The sequence below is a fragment of the Panthera pardus genome, unplaced genomic scaffold (assembly GCF_024362965.1).
Source record: "Panthera pardus isolate Hobbes unplaced genomic scaffold, ASM2436296v1 HiC_scaffold_21, whole genome shotgun sequence".
NCBI lineage: Eukaryota > Metazoa > Chordata > Mammalia > Carnivora > Felidae > Panthera > Panthera pardus.
Window position 1 is genome coordinate 33,760,975 of NW_026526777.1, and position 23,852 is coordinate 33,784,826.

General features: G+C 41.9%; 1 protein-coding gene and 1 pseudogene across 11 annotated transcripts in view; both read left to right on the forward strand.

The window, feature by feature from the left end:
- Nucleotides 1-12,475: 12,475 nt before the first annotated feature.
- Nucleotides 12,476-23,852, forward strand: part of CD55 (CD55 molecule (Cromer blood group)) — a 49,749-nt gene continuing 38,372 nt past the window's right edge. For 7 of the 11 annotated variants that reach the window (XM_019430047.2, XM_019430024.2, XM_019430054.2 and 4 more), the window contains exons 1-6: nucleotides 12,477-12,673; nucleotides 13,459-13,650; nucleotides 15,079-15,270; nucleotides 15,637-15,736; nucleotides 16,806-16,891; nucleotides 22,603-22,791. In XM_019430047.2, coding sequence (XP_019285592.1) covers nucleotides 12,571-12,673; nucleotides 13,459-13,650; nucleotides 15,079-15,270; nucleotides 15,637-15,736; nucleotides 16,806-16,891; nucleotides 22,603-22,791 — 862 coding nt within the window. In that variant the 5' untranslated portion in view covers nucleotides 12,477-12,570. Of the gene's footprint in view, nucleotides 12,674-13,458; nucleotides 13,651-15,078; nucleotides 15,271-15,636; nucleotides 15,737-16,805; nucleotides 16,892-22,602; nucleotides 22,792-23,852 lie in introns of those variants that run through there. The other 4 variants (XR_002075206.2, XM_019430005.2, XM_053909114.1 and 1 more) reach the window with 2 other exon arrangements.
- LOC128778969 (U6 spliceosomal RNA) lies at nucleotides 19,967-20,066 on the forward strand (annotated as a pseudogene).

Sequence of the window (23,852 nt, forward strand, 5' to 3'; positions counted from 1 at the left end):
CTCTGAAGCATCGCTACGTCCATTAGACCCTGGACTTTGAATTAGCAATTTTTCATGTGATTTTTTTACAGACATGGCTAGACCCTGAAGATTTTCTTCCTTTTTTAAAATTTTATTCCACTTAGTTAACATACAGTGTTATATTAGTTTCAGGCATACAATAGAGCATTTCAACACTTCCATACATCACCCTGTGCCCATCAAGATTATTTTTTTTAATAACTCACAAGGTAATGACCTTTCCAGAGGCCGTTTTAGGCCTTTGATGCATTGTAGGTAATATTCAGGGTATCCAAGCCATTTAAAAGGAAAGAGCTGATCTACGGTTTGCCTTACTTGTTGGATGTGTTTTTTTCCTCCCCTGGGAACAAAGAGTTTTCAACTTATGCCTCTGTTCTGGATTTTAAGTTGACATCCAGTTTTTTCAAAGTTCCTAGCTAAGTGCTTCATAAATATTGGCTGATAAATCGGTGTCTGTTCTTTAGGTGATAATAACATCACCTGAAATGGTTAAGCTCTACATAAATATATTTATACTGACACCGACTTCTAGTTTAAAATGATGTGAAATGAATATTCATGTTTATTTCTCTTCTTTCCCCGATGCCACTGAAACGACAGTAATTTTCTTCAAAGGCATAAAAACAGAAGAGAAAGGCAGTGGGTAAGATGTTTGAAAGGTTACTGATTTAGCGAAGAGGAGAAAACTAAGTGCCTCCACAGGGAGAAGCACATCTGTTTATGCTGAAGAACCTCAGAAAAGCTGAGAAATTGGGGGCACCAAGAACCTCTGAAGGTAAGGGTGAGAGTTTGTGCTGAAAATGGGGGAATAGGTAGAAAAGCTATGCAACGTAGTTACACCCCAAGGACTCTTCTCATACGCAGAGCGCCCAGGTGACTATCCCATAGAAGGCCAGGGTATTAAACGCAAAAAATCATATCAGAGTAATTCTCAACTGTAGGATACTAAGGGGAAAGACTTTCAAACTAGGAAGTATGAAACAGGTATTATTAAAATGCAGTTAAGTTGTAAGAAGCTCAAGTAGAATACCTGCTTCTTAAAAAATTGAATTCAAGGGGCGCCTGGGTGGCTCAGTCGGTTAAACGTCCGACTTCAGCTCAGGTCACGATCTCGTGGTCCGTGAGTTCGAGCCCCGCGTCGGGCTCTGGGCTGATGGCTCAGAGCCTGGAGCCTGCTTCGGATTCTGTGTCTCCCTCTCTCTCTGCCCCTCCCCCATTCATGCTCTGTCTCTCTCTGTCTCAAAAATAAATAAACGTTAAAAAAAAATTAAAAAAAATTGAATTCAAAATACTAGATTCGAGCCACTCATACCCCAGAATAATCAAATGTTTTGCAATTACGATTTTCAATCAGCTGATAGGGTTTCTTTTAAGATGAAAATAAAAAGGGGCACCTGGGTGGTTCAGTTGGTAGAGCGTCTGATTCTTGATCTCAGCTCACGTCATGTCTCACAGTCGTGAGATGGAACCGAGTCAGGCTCTGCCCTCATAATATGCCTCCTGCTTGAGAGTCTCTCTTTCCCTCTCTCTCACTCATTCTCTCTCTCTCTCAAAATGAAGAAACTTAAAAAAATAAAATGAAATGAAAATAAAGATTTCTAGAATTAATAGTAATATATGCTCAATATGGAAAATAAATACAAGTAGAAAGAAGAAAAAAAATCAGCAAGCTTACCCTCCAGATATATCCATAGTTAACATTTTGGTTTATTTTTTTCAAGGTCTTTTTTTTTTTTTTTTAACGTTTATTTATTTTTGAGACAGAGAGAGACAGAGCATGAACGGGGGAGGGTCAGAGAGAGAGGGAGACACAGAATCTGAAACAGGCTCCAGGCTCTGAGCTGTCAGCATGGAGCCTGACGCGGGGCTCGAACTCACGGACCACGAGATCATGCCCTGAGCCGAAGTCGGCCGCTTAACCGACAGAGCCACCCAGACGCCCCTCAAGGTCTTGTATATAAAGCTTATTTCTGTGTTAATACATAGTTAGATTGATTATCATATTATGTGCAAAATTTGTCATTTTCATCTTATTTGAATAATGAACATTTTAATGAAGCATTTCATAATCCACTACAAATATATTTGTGAACATAACTCTTTTTTGGGAGAGAGAGAGAGAGCACACGTGTATTAGCACGAGCAGGGGAGGGGCAGAGGAAGAAAAAGAGAATCCTAAGCAGGCTTTATTCATGGAGCCTGATGTGGGACTCGATCTCAAGACTGTGCGATCACGACCTGAGCCGATCTCAAAAGTCGGATGCTCAATAGACTAAGCCACCCAAGTACCCCTGTAAATACAACTCTTAACATCAGTAACGTGAGCCTGTGTCCTAAAAGGTATTTAACCTAATATAATGATATGTAAGCACATTCTAAATGTTCTTCTTACACAGTGTAGTATCTTTTTGCTTAAAATCTTTCTTCTGTATTGTGAATTACCTCCTTAGGCTACTTTCCGAGATAACAACCTTTAAGGAAACCAATGGAAAATGAAATGTGAACAGTTTAAATATAACTTCTATTTAAGTGAGGATGAAACAGTTAAACAGCAAAACCTTAGCAAGGCATCAAAATGACTGTTTTCTAACCACACTGCTGCCCCTGAAGGACAACTGATAATGACTCTCGGGAAATAATCATAGCATAGAAAATATCTAAGGAAGCACAACTAGGGCTCATCTTGAACGGCAGAGGCACACTCTAGTTATATCTGTATTTGTGTGGTTTTATGTTGCACTTAAATGTATTTACATGTATCGACGCTTAAGTTAACTAGGAGTATGGACATCGTACATTCTGAAGTATGGTCGTTAATTTTTCTTAGCTCATCGTGTTGTTGTTTAAAATTTTTGAACTTATAGAAACGGTAGACGTTATTAAGAAGAGATACCGGAGCCAGTTAGCAGCGCCTGGCTCTCATAGCGAAAATTCTGGTGCCAAGTAACCAGACTAGGTACGCAGCACCCTTTAATAGATGGTGCCTGTAGGGGTCGGCTTTGCATTTTGCGGTATGTTGGAAGTGTGAGTGGCGAGCCGCGCAAATCGCAAAATCTGCAGTCAGATGATTTGGGTTCAAGTTTCAGCCTGATCATTACCAGATGTACGACTGTGGACTAGTTAGGTAATCCTTGAAATTCACTTGGGAGATGGTCCTGATACCTACCTCACAGACTGGAGCTGTGGATTAACTGAGATGTCAGTGAAAAACACCCCAGGGGCAATAAAGTCCTGTGCATACCTAAATTGTTGCTGTAATTACTTCTGTCCTCTGCATCGTGCCAGCACAAGGTTTACTGGGGACTGAGCAAGGGAGAGGTCATTGGAAAAAGAGCCAGAAACTCTCCTCACTAGCTCTGAAAACATACTCAGCTGGAGTGTTAAGAGCAGACTGGGGTGGAAACCATCTGGATCATGGAATCTCTTTGGTTCTTCTTTGGTGGAAGTCACACTGGAAGGTCCCCTGGTTGTCCTGGCAACAGTGAGCGTTCTGATCTGACCCTGTGCCTCTCAGAATATAGCTAACAACCAACATTATGCCATCCAAATCAAAAGGTTGATCTAACATGCTTGTAATTATTTTTAGGGGCACCCAGGTGGCTCAGTTGGTTAAGTGTTCAACTTTGGCTCAGATCAGGATTTCGCAGTTTGTGCGTTCGAGCCTGGCATCAGGCTCTCTGCTGACAGCTTGGAGCCCGGACCCTGCTTCAGATTCTGTGTCTCCTTCTCCTTCTGCCCCTCCTCCTCTTGCACTCTGTCTCTGTCTCTCTCTCTCTCTCTCAAAAACAAATAAACATAAAAAATTAAAAAATAATAATTGTTTTTGTCCTATCAATTTCCTGGTATGTATGTAACAATTCAGTTTTTTTTGGAAGCCAGTAAAATGCACTAACATTGTTCCATATAGGCTAAGGTTATTTCACAAGCAAGGTTAATACTACTTAAAACTGATCTACTAAATTAGGAGGCAAAAAGGGGAAAGGTATGTTTGGCTGCGCTACCCTTGGCATGATGGCTTATTTGGATCTTTGTAGCTAAAGCCCACAAACTCCAGAAGTGAAGTCTTTGATCTCATTTTATGGTTTTCAATCAACTTTAGGTGTAATTTACATGAAACAAATAGAAACATTAAAAACATACATTTTTTAACTCGAGTAGGGTTGACACACGATGTTAACATTAGTTTTAGGTGTGCAACACATTGGTTCAAGAAGTTTATTCATTATGCTATGTTCACAAGTGTGGATATCATCTCTCACCATACAGCATTATGACAATATCAGGGACTACATTCTTTATGGATTTTATTCCCACGACTTATTCATTCCATACCTGGGAACCTGTATCTCCCACTCCTCACCCATGTTGCCCATCCCCCCCCCCACCCCTCTAGCAGCCGTCAGTTTGTTCTCTGCCTTTATAGTTCTGATTGTGCTTTTTGTTTGTTTGTTTGTTTGTTTATTTATTTTAGATTTGACATATGAGTGAAATTACATGATATTTGTCTTTCTCAGTCTGACATATTTCATTTAGCGTGATACCCTCTAGGTCCATCCGTGTGACCACAAATGTCACGATCTCATCCTTTTTTATGGCTGCATAATATTCCACTGTATATAGGTACCACATCTTCCTTATCCATTCATCTACCAATGGATGTTTAAAGTTTTCAGTTTGATGTGTTTTGATAAATTCATACACATGTAATGTAACCCAAACCTAATCAATATAGAGAATATTTTTGTTGTCCCTAAAATGTCCCTCTTGCCCTTGTGTAGTCATCCCTCCCACCCCTCTGAACTCCCTATTCTAGACAGCCACTAGTTTGATTTCTGCCATTGTAAATTAGTTTTGTCTGTTCTAGAACCTCACATAAATGGAACCCTATGGTATGTATTCTCATCGAGTTAGCTTCTCTTGCTCAGCATGTTTTTAAGATCTGTCCATATTGTATATGTAGCTAATTTGTGTCTCTTCAGTGCTGAGTAGTTGTATGGAAATTTCAATGTATGGAAGCATCACAATTTGTTTATCCTTTCAGCTGCTGATGGACATTTGAATTGTTTCCACTTGTGGCCGTTACACTTCGCACAAGTCTTTTGTAGACAGGTTTTCATTTCCCTGCATCAATCCTTAGAAATGGAATCGTTGAGTCATAAGGTATCTGTTTAATTTTTTAAGAAGTCACCAAAGTGTTCTCCAAAGTGGTCGTATTTTCTTACATTCTCACTAGCAATGCATGAGAGTTGTTTCCGCTGTTCTATATCCTTACCAACACCTAGATTTTTTTCAGTCTTTTTAAAAATTAGTTGTTCTAGGGGGTGTTCAGTAGAGTCTCATTGTGCTTTTGATTTGCATTTCCCTGATGAATAATCATGTTGAGACTTTTTTTCCCCCGCTGTGCTTCTTTTGGTCATTCCAATACCTTCTTTCGCAAAAGGTCTTCAGGCAACAGATGTGGAGGCACCTAGGTATGGGTGGAGAATGGTACCATTCTTTGAGGTAAAGCAGGTTTGAATTAGAGACAAAGATGATGACAATATGGAAGTGAACTCACTTCCATATATTTCCTATATAAACTCAAAATCATCTTATCTAGGTCTTTTATTCTGGGAAACTGGTTCCTCTCTTTTCTACCTATTAAAATTCAGCTCTGGTATAGAGGTCAGGGAGAGTTTACCTAAACCATAGAGCAAGAGACAAAAAGAGCCAAAGGTTGAAACAATGCTTTCAGTGCTAATGCAGGATCCTGTCTGCAGGATGACAGGATTGAGTGAGTGAGTAAGTTCTAGGGTCACAAAGAAGGCAGACCAATAACTACAATTTCACAAACATTTATTCAGGGCCTCCATTAGGCATGGTATTGCATTGGAGAGTAAAAGACACAAAGATAAAACTCGACATTACACTTGCCCTCAATAAATTCATATCTCCCTGGGATTAAGATTTGAGCCTCAGTTGGCCTAGATATGGCAGAACAAACTAAGAAAGTACCAAAGGAGAGTCCAAGTCCTCTGAAACACAAGGACTGGCATTCAGGAGAGGGCAATAAAGGGTATCGCAGAAGTCTTTGATTAGAGATGGAGGAGGTAATAGATGGGGACCTTCAAGGTCCCCTTCAAGGAAGAGAGTAGCATTTTCAAGAGTAATTGCAACTATTGTGTTTTTTTTTTTTCAGGTAAATTGCCTTCTTTAAAGCAGACTATTTGGTTTTGTACAAGAAATTACAATTTATCCTAGGGAAGTGCTCATCATTTGGGTAAATGGCTTTGATTTGACAACTGAGAGAGAAGTGTTAGGAGAATATTTACCCATTAATGAATACTCCAGAGAAAGATCAAGGAAACATTTAGTTTTAATTATGCACCAACCACTATAAGGGGACACACGTAGTGGAAAGAGCATGATTTCAGAGCTACTTAGACCTGGGTTCAAATCTTGGCTTTGCTATCTATATCCTTTGGTCCGGTCATTTCCCCATCTGAACCTCTGTTTCATCAAGTGAAAATGGATGTTATAATAGTTTAAAAATGGCACTGATGTAATGGCTGAGCAGGAAGGGTTGGTCTCAAACTAAGAGCACATGGTATGTGATCCTTAAAGGCAAATTTCTTTCTTCTGTCCCCACCCTTACGCGATTCTCATGAGTGCAGTTCTTCTTAATCTGAAAGATCATAAGTCAAGGCAAACAAAATGCAGATGGACTGGAGGGAGGGAAAGAGGACAATGTGTAAACAAATCTGGACACTGCAAATCATCTAATCTTTGCCAAAGAACACATTCCATTGGGTGGGGAGAGAATGGAGAATAACCGAATGATCTCAACTCTATTAGCATCTCCTTTGGACATTTTCCATTTCTTTTATAGATTTTTTTTTTCAGATTCTGCATCACGACACGTCCCTTTTTATAGATTGCATGAAAAGTGGGCAAGTTCTGGTACATGATGTGTTCATTCATGGCCATCATTGCCATCAATTATTGCTACTATTTCTTGGGTATTTACAGTGGGCCACGCCATGTACCAAATGCTTTACATATATCATCGAATGTATCCTTCACGGAAACTCTACGAGGTGGGTAATACTATCACACCTGTTTTAAGAATGAGGAATGTGTGGTACGGAGCAGTTTGAAAACCAAGCCATACAGAAAGGAAGAGGGCAATGGAGTCAGTATTTCCGCCTGAGTCAGTTAGACTCTCAAACCTGCCCGTTCAGTCCCAGCACACACACACACACACACACACACACACACACACAAATACATACACACACATACACCCCACGTAAGTTTTCTGGCTCCTGCCACCACTTCCTCCACTTTGGCACAAATTCACTGCAATCTCAGAAAATTAGGGCTTGGCAAAGAAGCGTTGCTCGTGTGAGTCAGGCATTGCCCTTCCGTTTGGCCCGTGAGCCTTTCCTCACATACCGGGAAGCCAGAGGGAAGGCAAGATGCCATCAAGTCAGGTGAAGATATCACATGAGAGGAGGCCATTTTACTAGGTCCCGCTACCCCTTTACCTCGTGAGGAAAAAAAAAAAAATACTGTATTTGATGAAGTACACTGATAACTTGATTAGTGAATTCCTGGAGAATTAAACTTTCCTTACGAAATATAGGAGTCTGCTAATTTGTTTTTCAAAAATACACCACACTTATTCTGCAAAGTACAACTGCCCTCATTTGCAAACATACCTCGGTTAAAAGGTTTTTTTTTGTTTGTTTGTTTTTCCTTGGCCATGTCAAGATTAGTTGGGAATAATTCTAGGCTGAGCTCTGAATGCGAGTATGAAACAGACGGATGTCTTAGACTGGAAGACTGACGGACGCATAGAGTACTTTGGGAGGGTAGAGGAAGGGACAGGGTCTGATGTCGTAAGCAGGGAGGCTTCCTGGAGGAGGCGATGCCTGAGCAATGTACCAGAAGGGGTAAGATCTTAAGCCTAGCTCCACCTCCACAAACCCTGTGGTTTGGGGCTAGTTACTTAACTTCCCTAAACACAAGTTGCCTCACCTATAACTGGAATGATAACATTTGGCTCACTGTTTCATATCCCTGGGCTTTAAGGAAATTGCACTACCCTCCTTCCTTTTCCACTACCCTCTCCTTCTGCTTTATTGTCTGAACTCAGTTCAGTGTGGTTGTGGGGAGTACCCAAGGCTCACCCTTTGGGCCTCTTTGAGTTTTGGTTTGCACTGTCTCCCTTGGTCACCCTGCCTGTAGCCATATCTCATCCAGGCTCCAAATGAGTCTGCCCACGTGTCCATCCCATGCTGTGCATCTGCGCACAGACACCTGCCAAGCATTTTAAATTCAACAAGTGTGCAGCCAAATTTGCTATTCCTTCCCTGAATCCTTCCCTTGACTTTGGAATGGATAGTTCTTCTAAACAGGGCCCCTGGTCTCACAGACACCAAACTTCTGAGTCATCTTGAACACTTTCTTCCCCACTTGTCCCTTATCTAATCAGTCACCGAATTCTGTGAGTTCTTCCTTTGAAACTTCTTTGATCAGAACAGACGCAGACACTTCAATGGCTATAGTAATCGTGTCAGGGGTTTTATAGAGTAACAAGGCTATTTCCTCATTATAGATTTATTAGTTTGAAGACGAAAAGACATTTCTATTCTCCAATCTTAAGAGCCTGAACTATTGCATAGATAGTAAAATTGGGTCTTTGCTCACGGTCACCTTCGCTGCGGCATCTTGCACGCGACGTCCAACCTGTCCTTGGACTTCTCTGTTGAAGATGTTCAACAGTCCATCAACGCTTCTGAGTAGCAGAAGAGGAAGAAGGCTTGTGTTTCAGGCTCTCACGTCTCTTGCCAGACCATCTCTTGCCCTCTTCACCACTTCCTCCATGGTTGTAGTTCACTCCCCCATCTTCTCTGTAACCTTACTATTCTTGGAAGCAACTAACCTTGTTCTGACTGCAAACATGTGCTCATCGCATCCTTATCACCTCTCATATTTTTTCCCTATTTCACTGATGATATTCATTCGTCATATTTAGCTCAATCACTAGGCCGTTGGCCTCCTCCACCCTGGTGGCCATGGTCTTTTCTCTCTTTTTGATCCCACCCCCCACTATACTGGCTCTGGTATTCTCATAGCACTTGTCCCATAACACCTCCGTCGTAGATCATAGAGTCTTGAACACAAGTTTCGGCACTTTCTTAACGCGCTTCGGAATACTATGTGCACCTCAGTTTATTAAACGTCTTTGATTTAGTCATTGTATGGTTTCTGGGACAGAGTGACAGCCATGTGCCCTAACCTCTGCCAAGGTCATAGACCTATGTGCTATTTTTTAAAAATGTTGTCGACCTACTGACACAAACCTACCATTTTGGAATTGGAAAGCTCTGCAGAGACTATCGCATTTCCACTCCATGCTCTTTCTAAGTCAAAGTGGGAATGAGGCCTTAAGGGGCAGAGTGACTCACTGAGAACACACAGCTAGTTTCAGGAAGATCAGTTCTGAAGACTTGAGTCAACTGTTGACATCAGAAGCAGCTGGATTCCCTAAGCACCTCCCAAAGGTCTTAATTCAGCGTCCTCTCTTTAGAAGAAATCTTTGCTAACTGGTCCCAATAAAAAGAATGTTGTGTGGTAGAACTGGAGAAGTATAGGTTTTGGAATCAGACAAACCGGATGTAGATTCGGGCCTGGTCACTTGTTGGCTGCATGGATTCTGGAAACTTACTTAACCTTTCAGCATCTGAAAAAGTGGACAATGATTTCCACTTCTGGAAGTGGTGTTAGTAAAATGGGGTAATGTGTATGAAGCTTCTGGAACACATTTATTTATTTATTTATTTATTTATTTATTTATTTATTTATGTATGTGTATTTATCTCTGAGAGGGAGAGACAGAGTGCTATCGCAGAAGGGGCAGGGAGAGAGAGAGAGAGGGAGACACAGAATCCGGGGCAGGCTCCAGGCTGTCAGCACAAAACCCCCGAACTGTGAAATCATGACCTGGACCAAAGTCGGATGCGTAACCAACTGAGCCACCCAGGCACCCCTGAAGCCATTGTTTAAAAGAATCCTTGTAACTTACCAAATTGCATATTTCATTTTTCTCAATGCGTAGGTTTTTATAGCATCTTTTTTCTAAATTGAGTAAATGGATACTGGATTCCTTTCTTTCCCTTCGCCCTCAAAATGTTGAAATTTTGGGTGGTCACAGTATTACCCAGTTGTTCTTGGAAAAGTTCCTTTTTTTTTTTCTTTTTTATCGAGAACAAAATATTTTGGAAGGTGAGTGTAGCTAAACTGGGTGTTAAAGATCTTTTTTAGAAAACCCTTTTCAGAGCTCATTGTTTTCCTGGATAAAAAGGTATTACATTCACTTAATAAACAGAAAGTTCTAACGGGCCTCAAAGTTTCCTGACAGGTCTTAAGGTAGTGGCCTTGACCTTCAGATCTTTTTCATGATGCCACCTTGCCTTTCACACCAATTTGCCTATAAATGTAGGACAGAAGGGGATGGTGGTTAAGGTCACGGGAGACTCTTAGGGAGAATACACAAAGATCTGGTATGAATTCCGGAACACTGCTGGGCCCTGATATACTTTGTTTTTATTTCACACATGGGAGTAAAACCAAGGTGTTTTAATATCAAGTATGAGGGTCATGGTAGATAATTTTAAGGGTCCCTGCCCAACTTCTAAACTCTACAATGTTTGGCCTTTTTTTTTTTTTTTTAAGTTTATTTATTTTGAGAGAGAGAGAGAGAGAGAGTGCAGAAGCACGGGAGGGACAGAGAGAAAGGGTGAAAGGGAGAATCCCAATCAGGCTCTGCACTGTCAGGACAGAACCCAACTCCAACTCAGGGCCTGAACTCACAAACCAAGAGATCAAGAGTGGACGCTTAACTGACTAAGCCACCTGGGTGCCCCTAAACTCTAGAATGTTTTAATACTGATAGGTTTCCGTGAAAGCCTACAGGACTTCCTTTCCTGGAATGCCCATACAATTGGTTCTAGCACTGGGTGACACTGGGTTCATCCAGTTCGGTACACTAAGCATGAGCCAGAGAAACTGGTATTGTCGAAACTGTTGTTTTCCTTCTTATAAATCTCGTACTAACGTAAAAAGAGTGATCAAAAGCATTTAGGAAAGAGTATCATGACAGGATGCCACAAATACCACCACCCCCCCCACCCCCAGCTGGTCCACGGACCAAGGCACATTTCCAAGCCAAGGATTTCACCTAACAAGGTAAGGTATTTGAGGGAATAGGAAAACCTAGGGTAGGCCTCTGCTAACCAGATCCAGGTGAATTACTAAAGGAAAATGTCCTTGGGGTTACTCTCCATGAAGAGGAGTAACCAGCCTTTCCATCAATGTCCTTTCCTGTTTCTGACAGGGACAGTGCTGGCCTGGCGAGGGTGGGAGTTCGGGGGGGATCATTACTCTGACCACCACCATATAGATTTGTGTTTCTCAAACTGCTGCCCAGTGGAATCAACTGGAACGCTCTAAATCATCCTGCTGCCCCCTTCCGATCCCCAGAGATTCTAATCTAGCTAGTCTGAGGTACAGTTTGAGCGTCTGGAATTTTTAAAAGCTACCCACGTGATTCCAATGTGTAGCTAGTATCGCAAAGCACTGGCATATACGTAAAGTCTTCCAACAAACTTTCCTCTAAAAACCACCACCCTGTCATTTCGTTTTCTGGCGTTTGGTTTCTGTCTCGGCATTTTTCTCCCCACCCAACACACACGCACACACACACACACCCGCAGGATGGTGAATTTCTCCCAGCAGTCGGACTGAAATCGTCCCAAAATGGAATTCATGAGCTGTCCTTGGTAAACGAGAACGCTGGCGAGGAAAGTGATTCCCGCCCATAGTGTGAACAATGGCCACTCCTTGCTGTGCTGCTCGACCTTTCTTGGGCCATTTCCCACTTGCAGTTTTCAGATTAGGGACTGTCTTGGGAGACCACACAACATTTTTATTTATTTATTTTTTTTTTTCCTATTCTGGTTGGCATTTGACAGACTTCTAGTTGAAGGCACCAGGTCCCTGGGCGGGCACTCTCTCAGCCTCCAAGAGCTACCTCCGAATCCAAGGCACCTTCCTTTCTGCCTCAAGACCGCTTACTTTCCTGGTAACCTAATTAAGATTCCTGGGGAACCAAGCCAACGCCACTCGCTTCTCCCCCGTTCTCCCCAGGTTTTTACTTGGAAGGCAGATGTTTACATTTGCAGATGGGAGCTCATCGCAGGCCCCACCCCAGCAAAGAGAAAAAGCCAGCCCCTCTCCCGGCCCCTTATCCGCCTTTCCAAGTCTGGGATCCCTGGGGGCGGGTGACGCGAGAGCCCCCGCCCTCGCCCTCGCCCTCGCCCTGCCCGGCACCTGGTGCGGCAAACTCCCCCACCCGTCTCTTTGCCCCACCCTTGGTGATTCAGAGCGCCAGCCCCGCCCAGGCTCTAATTTAACTCGCCCGGCGGAACCGCCGGGCGCTGCTGCTACTTACGGCTCCTTGCTGGAGCCGCTTGGACTCGCTCCGGGTCCCCGTCCCCGCGCGCCATGGGTCCCGCGCGGCGGAGCGTCCCCGCAGCGCTGCGCTTCCTGGGCGGGCTGAGCGTGCCGCTGCTGCTGCTGCTGCTGCTGTGCCCACCCGCCGCGCAGGGTGAGCGGGGGGACCCGGGTGGGGGGGCAGCCCCCCTGGGTGAACCCTTAGTCCGCGTGGGAGGGGCTGGATCCGTCTCCGCGGAGACCGGGAAGTCTGGGGACCCGGGGGAGGTGAGGAATGCGGGCACGGGTAATTGTTCCCGTAATCCTCTACCCTTGAGGCTCAGAGCTCCCACTAGCACGACCCGTTGGGGACCGGGAGAGGATCGCCGCTGCTAAAATGCAAGTTTTGGGGTCTTGCGGTGCCGGCCCCCAGCTCGCGTGGCTTTAGGAGTGAGGCGTGGACGGTTGAGGAAGCGCGGGCTGAGTCTGCGGAGCAGCCGAACACGGGGAACCCAAAGGGCAGGGCTCAAAGAGTGAATGCTCAGCCTCCCCTCCCCCCCAAAACATCTCTTTAAGGGTGGGTGGCCAAAGAGTTGACCACTCTCACCTCTTACACAGTTGGGTGCTACACGGGACGCTACAAGTTTGCGCGTCTTCTTTGGGTAGTAACGTCCGGAGGGGGCGTCCGTCTTCATTGTGCGCTTAGCAACTGTATGCGTGTTCTAAACCACTTTACAAACAAAAGAATGAAGGGAAGGGGTTCCTTCCTTATTTTAGCACTGAATTAATTGACAAGAATGGCAGCCTAGCAAGTTCCTGGACGGAACTTGGAAGTTCAGCGCTGGATGGAACTGTTACATGTGTATCAAAAGCCCTTGCCGCTTCCCTTACTCCTCTGGGAAAAGGTATGTTGCTGTGAATTGAAAAGTCTTAAGTGCTTTTTTTTTTTTTTCTCCCTAGGTGACTGCAGCTTGCCCCCAGAGGTACCTAATGCCCACCCAACTCTGAGTGATCGTGATCTTAAGAGTTTTCCTGAAGGAACCACAGTAACATACAAATGTAATGAAGGCTTTGTAAAAGTCCCTGGCAAGCCAGACTCCGTGATCTGTCTCAGTAACAATCAATGGTCGGAGGTGGCAGCATTTTGTAACCGTAAGTTCTTAATTTTTTTGTATGTAAGTTATGGGAATGGAATGTATCTTGTTAGTTTAATTTTATCCCTCTTCGCAGTGACTGGTAATTGATAGTTTTCAAGCATTATTAAACCCCAGGGTATAGCTGGCACTTTACCCTGCAGCTAATTGACTGTCATTACTTCCCAGAATAGGTCCTGCTTCTTCGTTAACAGGTTTGGGGTTTCTGTTGTTTTTTGTTTGTTTGTTTTGTTCTTTGTGGGTTTTTTTTTTTGTTTGTGTTTGTTGTTGTTTCCCCCTAATGCTGTACCTCCTGAAATAATAGAGAAAATAAACAATAGGTACAACATAGGAAGTAAATTATATATGTTTGGCAATCACCTTGAGACACAAAACAGAGGTCTGTTTTCTTAAATTTCATTTTGGAAGGTAAGACTTAGCAAATACCACTCTGTGGTGGTGTTTTAAAAAGTTCTCTATTTTTACCTCCAAATCTATCATTAGAGGCATAGTCCTGCATTAGCTTTGACATATACAAGTAAACATAAAGGTAAGACTTGGTTCCTGGCTTTGGACAACCTGCAGTAATAGAAGGTACGTAAATACAGAACCTGCCACAAGTGTTTTTTGCAACCAGGTGTGAAATCAGCTTTAACTTTTTGTTTTTACGTATCCATGATTTCAGAAGGCAGTGTGTTGAAGTAAGTAGGCCTTTGAGCATGTATCAAGTTTTAGAGTTTATGACCCTTCTACATATATTGAGTTGGGTGGGGACTCTTCCCCCCATTTTACAGCTGGAAAACAGTCCCCCAGAAGTGAGATAACTTCTTGAGATCAGCAGTTCTTATGCACGAGAGCCAGCGTCCGAACTTGAGCCTTTGGACTAGACATCCAATGTCCCTTCCACGATCCCATGCTTCTCCAAATTCACAATTGCCCAGACATTTACAGTTAATACTTTTATGTACATTATTGGCCCATCTGATCCTTGGCCTCCTGGGTTGTTAGGATTAAATGAGTTTTTACATGTATAAGACATTTAGAAGTATTCAACAAATATTAGCTATTATTGTCACTGGTATTGTCATTGTCCAGGACATTAGCCCAGGAGTCTGGAAATACTGGTTTTCATCTGATCTCCTCCCCATCCTCCATAGGGCAAATAAGCGTCAGTGCCAGAACTGTGCCAGCAATTTAAATGGGTTCTACTTCCTGCATTGTGGGCATAGTGATATCTACATACCCAATTTACTTCATAAGCATACGTGTGAATATGCTCGATGTGCTGTAAATGTCATAGTCATATTAATATGGTCAAATACGAAATATGTACAAAGAAGTACAGAAAAAGGCGTGATGTAAAGGATCAAATAATTCTGGATAATTAAACATAGATTATAAAACAAAGTGATGTTACCTACGTTGTTGCTTTTGTTAATACTTTCAGGTAGCTGCGATGTTCCACCCAGGCTACGTTTTGCATCGCTCAAGAGGTCTTTTAGCAAACAGAATTATTTCCCTGAGGGTTTCGTTGTGGAATACGATTGCCGTCCGGGCTACAGAAGGAACCAAACTCTCTCAGAGAAACTAACTTGCCTTCAGAATTTTACGTGGTCCACACCAGATGAATTTTGCAAAAGTGAGTATAATTTTACAGAGTATTCTCAATCATACGGTATTTGGGGAAATAGTACTTCTTCCTTCATTCATGCCAGAAGTCTACGTGTGCCTGTCATTATTTAGAATTTCTGGAAAGAACCATTAATTTTATTTTAAATTAGGCAAACTAAATACTCGTGAGATAGGAATATTAATTAACTCACACATTTCACATTTAATTAGTTTAAGGCCACCTCAGATGTAATGAGTGTATATTCTAAATATGTTATTTGAAACTTACCATATGAAAGCAGGGTATGAAACGTCTACGGATAAGAAGTGACAATGCATTTGCATAGATGTGCCTGATAATCTAATGAAAAAATAAATTTGTGCTCTCTTCTAGAAAAATCCTGTCCTACTCCTGGAGATATAGCACATGGTCATGTCAGTATAACAACTGACATATTATATGGTGCATCTATTTCCTTCTCGTGTGACACAGGGTACGTTTGGGCATAGTTTGTATTTATACTCTATATTTAATTAGTGTGAAAACAGGATGGAAAGTGTAAGTGTTTACATTTGTGGTCAGTGTTTACAAGCTAGTCCCCATAAAACGAGTCCTCTGCTCAAAGATCTTTTATCATGAGCTCATCACAGTTACGTGTAATAAAATGGGACAAGAAAAGACAATTTCTTGTAACATCAAATTCCCTCAATTGCTAGATTTCAGTACGTCTATGATTCACTAGAACGTTTTAAATGTGATTGGCAAAGGAAGAAAAACATGTTTGCACTTGTAGAAATTAAGTCCTTCAATGGTTCAAAAGAAACCCGTCCTTAATTTGCCTAAATTTGCCATATTTTCTTCTATATGCAAATGACCTGTTAGAAAGTATGATGTGTCAAAGACATTTATTCCTAGTGTGAAAATACCATTCTGCCCTGAGGTCTTTTCTAAGTCCCATATGTACGGAAAAGGAACTCACTCATTGAGTATCATCGGTGTCTCAGACACTTCTGGAAACTTTATGTTCATTTTCTCATTGAATATCTGCACATTGAATTATGATATTTTACTCCATGTGTGTGTGTGTGTGTGTCCCTGCTCTTTAGAAAATAAAAATACCAGCATCACTTGTCTCCTGTACGAAACAGAGACGTTTGGGTCATTAATATGATTAATATCAAATCTGGGGAGTACTTTGAACCCTTAAAATATGTTCTGTTATTCAGTGAATGCCTTATTGATCGTTTAGCATTCAGAAATATAAAATATCCAAACATCTGTATCACCGTAAAATGTTTCAAAACACTTTCATGTTCTCTCACACGGACTCCACCCAAATCAAAAATGTTTTGCCTGTCTCCTACCTTTTTTTCATTTGGATATCACCTTTTTAAAAGTAAATTTTTCTTTTCCTTTACACTGCCATGTAAACTTTGATCAACTATTGTCTCGTCTCCATCTACAGGGATAGTAAATATTTTAAGGTGATAATTCTGGAGAATTTAAACGAAGCCACACACGTGTGGATGAGACCTAACTTTTCTCTCCATTCATTGTTTTAGGTATAGGCTAGTAGGTGCAACTTCTAGTTACTGTTCCCTTGTAGACCAGGGTGTGGAGTGGAGTGACCCGTTGCCAAAATGCGAAGGTAAGACTGAAAAAAACCTAAGTGCTCTGGTGGTAAGGCTGAATAATCAGTGGTAAATTACGCTCTTATTTCTTTAAGTGTGTTTATTTATTTTTGAGAGAGACGAAGACAGCGCAAGTGGTGGGGGTGGGGTGGGCAGAGAGAGGGGGAGAGGGAGAATCCCAAGCAGCTCTGTGTTGTCAGCGCAGAGTTGGATGCGGGGCTTGAACTCATGAAACTGGAAGATCATGACCGGAGCCGAAACCAAGAGTCGGTGCTTAACCGACTAAGCCACCCAGGCGCCCCTGCGTTACTTCCTCTCATTAAGAATTATCCACAGTGTGTATTTGTAGTACCCTCACTTTCCAATGTAGGAATGTCTTAGCTACTTTATCAGTAATGTTTCTTACTTTATTAGTTATGGAGATAAAGGATTAAAAACCCAACAAACTCCAAAACAAACACACACACACACACACACACACACACACACACACACACAAAAGCCAACAAACTGAGATATGTATTGTGCTCAGTCGTACATTATCCTACCTTTCCTTCTAACAATCAAGCAAAATAGATACAGAGTTTTTTTTTCCCCCACAATTTTTAATTTTATGGATTAAAATACTTTTTATCAGAGAATCTATATGATCTGACCCTACATCCCAACATAAGTGGCAAGAGAAGGCATTTAACCCAGACTTCTGGATTCAAATCCATTATTTTTCTAAAACCCAGTGTTGTCTATCTGCCTCTTGTGGGATTATGAGTTGAGCTAATTATCAATAAATGTTTTCATGTGTGATTTATTTTTCATCATTAGAGAAATAAGGTTATACAATATAGAAGAAATATGACTTCTGCACTTGAGGATCTTATCTGCTAAAAGGGAGGTAGGGCACAGAAATAATATCATAAATACATGTATCAAGCCAAATTTATATCCACTCTAGACATAGGTCTCCTGAAAATTGAGAGGGGTAACGTCCATGGAACATATTTCTTTTTTCTTCTTAAGAAAAAATGTAGCATTTAAAAATGTAGACTTGAGGGGTACCCGGGTGGGTGCAGTTGGCTGAGTTCTGGCTCTTGACTTTGGCTCAGGTCATGATCTCACGGTTCGTGAGATTGAGCCCCACATCGGGCTGCATGCTAACAGTGCACGGCCTGCTTGGGATTCTCTTTCTGCCTCTCTCTCTGCCTTTCTCTCTGTCTCTTCTCTGTCTTTGTCTCATTCTCTCTCTGTCTCTCTCTTTCAAAAATAAATAAACATTTCTTAAAAACTTTAAAAATGTAGGCTTTATTTCTCCCATCTTTGCTGAAATCATTGCTAAGTTCAAGTTCTTGGTGTTATTAGGAGCAGGAAACTAGAATAGACTTAGCGTAATTTGTCCGGCACGTATTGATGGGCACACGGTAGTAGGCAATGTGTGGGGTCAGTTGATATGAAGACAAATAAATTGAAGCCTTGCCAACCAAGAGCTTACAGGAGTAAGCTGATCACACCCACACCCTCCTTGCGCTCACTCCACCCTCCTCTCTCTGCTACATCTTTGTCTCGTTGTTATTACTTCGAAAATTTTAGCATTACTGCCCCCCACCATCTTTCCCATTTCCACCATCCAGCCGGGGATGTTGTACATGATACTAGAGTAAGTCTGGACGGCAAAGAGGAACCAGACTGTATTTTTTTCCCGACACAGACAACTTGTCCAGGAGTCTGGACAAGCAGTCTCCCAGTCTGAGGCCGCAATCTTCACAAGCAACCGCTGTCAGGAACTTCACAGACATGTGGACACCAAGCACGTAACCCAGCACAGTAGAGCTTCTGCACTGCAAACACACTTTCTCTTCATGTTTGGCCGGGGCTGGGCCACAGTCCTACTCCCTGTCTGGTAACTTGAACTCCATTTTCCTCTTTGACTGGGGTTCCTGTTTTCCTCTTTGATTGTTCTATCCATTTCGCAGTTCAGCAACCACGGACACCTGTGTCTTACAAAACAGGAGCCCTTTTTCCTAAAAAAAAAACCTGTGCCTTCAGCCATCCCGATAAAGCCCAGTTCTTTTAGGCTCTGATTCTGATTTTCCACGTGACTTAATTTTTCTGTTTGGACAATGCCAAAGGATGAAGTGGAAAATACACATTCTTAAACAGTGAGCTGCCTCACCTTAAGTACACAGCCGTGGCCTCTGGACACACCAGAGTGCTTTAATGTCAGCGTGTAGACTGAGGAAGGAAAGAAAAGGTTAAGGTCAAGATGTGCCCTTGGTTATACATCAAACTGAGGTAGTGCTTGGTCCTTTCTGAATGAAGCTTCAATGTCAGAAGGATCTGTTTTCTTACTTTCTCCCAATGTTTTCTTTTCTTTTTAAAAAAAAATTTTTTTTTATTGTTTATTTATTTCTGAGAGTGAAGGGGAGAGAGAGAGAGAGACAGAGTGTGAGCAGGGGAGGTGCAGAGAGAGAGAGGGAGACACGGATTCCGAAGCAGGCTCCAGGCTCTGAGCTGACAGCTCAGAGCCCGACGTGGGGCTCAAACCCAAGGACCGCAAGACCATGACCTGAGCAGAAGTCGGACGCTCAACCGACTGAGCCACCCGGGTGCCCCTCCCAATGTTTCCTTTTTTCAGAAGTACCTTTAGTGAACTGCTATCCCCTGCAATCCTGGAATATATCTGTATAATATCTGCCGTCCCAGACCCATCCCATTATCTTCACCTCCCACTTCTAATCACTAAATCGTTTTGCTTTATCTCCTTAATATACTTCCAAACCTGTGTCTTATCCTCCATCTGTATGACTTCTATGTGGTTGATTATCCTTCATCTGGACTCTTGCAGTAAGGGCCACTCCTAACATTTTCAAGGGCCCAGAGCAAATCTAAATGGAGGTTCGTGACCTAAGACCCAATCTGTCTCAAATAGATATCCCCTTCTGTCGCTGTGAGAAGTCTCTGATGCCTGTCAATGGACCACTCGGCCCACACACCCAAGCCATGCGCCCTGTGACCTTTTTTTCCCACTCCACTGAACTTTGGGCTGCAGATGTACACATCGACAGTATAGACCATTCTCAACAATCAGGACCATGTGATTGCTTCCACAGCATATATACTAAAATTGGGACGATACAGAGATTAGCGTGGCCCTTGCTCAAGGATGACACACAAATTTGTGAAGTGTTCCATATTAAAAAAAAAAAAAAAGAATACAGACCAGGAGAAGGGACCTTTCAGGCCCTGCAAAGGGTGCTGGCACAGGGAATTCTGGGCCAGTTCCTAGAGCGTGATTTACAGCGGGAGTGGAGGGGGAGCTCGCAGTGAGCACGCCTTCGTGCCCTGCAGATATCCCACCCGGTAGGGAGAGGCACAGTCAGAGGAGGGCCACAGCATGGCATTTTAAAGTGTGGGAGCCAGGGGCGTCTGGGTGGCTCACTTGGTTCAGCATTGAACTTCGGCTCAGGTCATGATCTCGCGGTTCGTGAGTTTGAGCCCCACATCTGTGCTGATGGTGCAGGGCCTGCTTGGGAGTCTCTCTCTCTCTCTCTCTCTCTCTCTCTGCCCCTCCCCACCCCATCTATCTCAAAATAAATAAAACTTAAAAAGAAAATAAAGTGTGGGAGCTAGGGCAAGAGTCCCCACTTGCCTGAGCTCAAAAGTGACACTGTTCGCAATGGCCCCATCCTCTATTCTTGTAATATTTCATCCACACGCTACCCAGAGTGATGCATCTGAAACACAAATGTGTCTCATCATTTCCTTCTTAAAGCTGATCCTTGTCTCCTCGTCACTTACAACGTCCAGACTCCTTGGTGAAGCATACAAGGCTAGCCGTGGCCTTCCTACTTCGTGCTTATGTCTTGCCCTCATACTTCACGCTGTACCCACGCTCACTGCCCTCCCGCTTTCCTTCTGTGACTGCCTCTGCCTGGAGTGTCCTTTGGCCCCTTCAATTGCTGGACTTCTCTTCTTTTTCTTATTGAGGGTTTGCTTTGATAGTCCTTCTAGAAGTTTCTCCTGACCTTCCAGCTGGTTAACTGTCCTTCTTCTCTCTTTCCACACCACGGAACACACTTCTGCCGAAAGTCTCCCTATCTTGTGTTAAAATTAAAATCGTTTGTATTTAACTAAAGATTAAATTAAAATCTTTTTTGTCACTCTGCTTGAAGACCCAGGACTTAGTATCTTCTTTAGTTTTGCAATTCTGTTTCTAGAACAATGCCTGGTATGCATTAGGCACTCGGAAAATATCTGAACTGTACCGATGGTGATATGTGTTGTTACCACACACCCAAACCCAGAGCAAAGCAGACTAACTTGTTTTTGCTTCTTGCTTTGATCGATGGCTTAAAAGTAATTTATAAATTTTCTAGTATTCTCTGGTTACTTAAGGCCGCTCGACGTAACGTAATTTGATGTATACAGGTGATCACATTGCTTTCCTAATTCAAGGAAAAAAAAATAACAAACAACGTCATGGCTCTAGAGAATGTGGAACCATTGCATTGTTTTTTTAATCAGGGCAACTTCTAGAGAGAGGTCTCTTTTTATAGTATAACCAGAGAGACTCTGCTTGTATTTGTTTGACATATTCCGCTGCTCAATAAATTTACGTGAAGTAAAAGGCTGTGAGTCAATACATGCTTAAAAAAATTTATCCTAAAGGTTAAAATGTAATCCTGACATTTAAGGTATTTTGCTCTGTCAAAATGATCTATTCGTATTTCCCAAGTATGCCACTTAACTTCTTTATTTTTTTTAAGGTTTATTCATTTTTCAGAGACAGACAGAGCGTGAGTGGGGGAGGGGCAAAGAGAGAGGGAGACACAGAACCTGAAACAGGTTCCAGGCTCTGAGCTGTCAGCACAGAGCCCATTGCAGGGCTCAAACTCACAGACCATGAGATCATGACCTGAGCTGAAGTCTCAAAAGCTCAACCGACTGAGCCACCCAGGCACCCCGCCACTTGACTTCTAAGCTCCTTTCCTTTAGCCTCATTTTTCCCTGGAATAAAGAGCAATGCCCTCTTCTCTGCTGTCTTTGCAGAAGGGTACATCTCAGTATTAAATTCAAGTTCCATTTCCTCCTTAAAATCTCTGTCCTGCTTTCACTTCTGAACTCTGGCAGTATTTACTTTTTTCTAGCACAATTTGATCTGGAATAGGTACAGACTTTATTGTAATTTTTGCTTTACTTATATGTTCTAAATCTTATTTCTTTTTTTTTTTTTTTAATATATTTTGAGAGAGAGAGAGAGCAGGGAAGGGGTTTGAGACAAGGGCAGAGAGAGAGAGAGAATCCCAAACAGGCTCCATGCTATCAGAGCAGAGCCTGATGCAGAGCGAGATCCCACAGACTGTGAGATCATGACCTGAGCCAAGATCAGGAGTCAGATGCTTAAATGCCTAAGCCATTTCTTATTCTAAATCTTATTTCTTATTTCTAAATTCTTATTCTATTCTATTCTATTCTATTTCTTATTTCTTATTTCTAAATCTTATTTCTATACATTGGTCTCAAAGTTAGCATTCATGTTTTACAACATTTGCATCCAAAGCTCCAAATATATTCTCGTTACTTAATATGTATTTATAAGCATCCCTTGTTGATAATGCTGAATTTAGAGAAATGGTAGATTTTTAATTCTTTAAAATAATTTAACATATCTTAGTCTTATGTAAAAATACCTTGGCAGTTTTATTAATTTAAAATATGTTGGAATGTTTTAAAGAAATTGTTTGTCCAGAACCACAAGAAATTAGCAACGGAAGCATTCAAAATCCACGGAAAACCTATGTGTATCAACAGTCTGTAAAATATCAGTGTAATCAAGGCTTTACCCTGATCGGAGAGAACTCTATTTATTGTACTGTCAAAGATGACCAAGGAGAATGGAGTGGCCTGCCCCCTGAATGCAAAGGTAATCAGTTTGCATAGTTATGTTTTTGTTTTATTTTTACCTTTAGGACTATATGTGGGCTACAGAGATTCCATGAACCCCCTGAGAAATGAATGTACGATGTTGTACATGTGCATATCTGCATTTTTCTGGGGGACACAGTTTTTTATCAGATCCTCAGAAGAGTCTATGGGTTCCAAGAAAGAAAGAACCACTGATATGGAGAACATATGATAATATATAAATAAATACATACATATACACACACAGCATATACAAATACACACGCGTGCACACACACACACACACACACACACACACACACACCGTAATGTCTCATGCTATAGTGAATTAGCTTAAGTTTGCTACTTCTTACCACATTACTTTCAATGAGTTAATATTAATACAAAGGTCCGTAGGGTGGCTTATTTTATTCAGTTAGGAGGGAAAGTTAGACTTAACTGAGGGATCTAGCTAGTAGTCCCAGTAGGTGGTATTTGTTTTAGCAATGTCATGTTTGAATGCCGGTATAACTCAAGCAAATGCTACTTTTATAATTATACTTGGAATTGCATTGGCATGGATTTTTAAATATCAGTGTTTGTGAAAAGTAGGTTTGTGTTATAAACGGTGTACATTAACAGAGCAGTAATATTAAAACCATGCAGACTAGTATAAAATGAGAAGTAAACCCTCAGAAGTGACCGCTGTTCACAAATTTTCGTGTTCGATTCTAGAAAATAAACATACATACGCATATTTTTTTTACAACATTTATTTTTTTAATCATAGCTGTTGTATGGATGTATCATTTATTTAACCTGTTGAGGGGAATTTAGTTTTTGATTCTAGTTTGCTTCGTGAATTATTATGACAAAAGATGCTGCAAGGAATATTATACATCTGGAATTGCACGTGTGGGCAAGTACATTTTGTACAATAAATTCCTTGCAGTGTAATTACTGAAGCAAAGGTATACGCACTTGAACTTTTGATAGATGTTATCAACACTGTTTCCAAAGAAAATGTAGCAATTTACTCTCCTACCCATATCGCATCATTGTGCTGGTTCTCTGCACAGT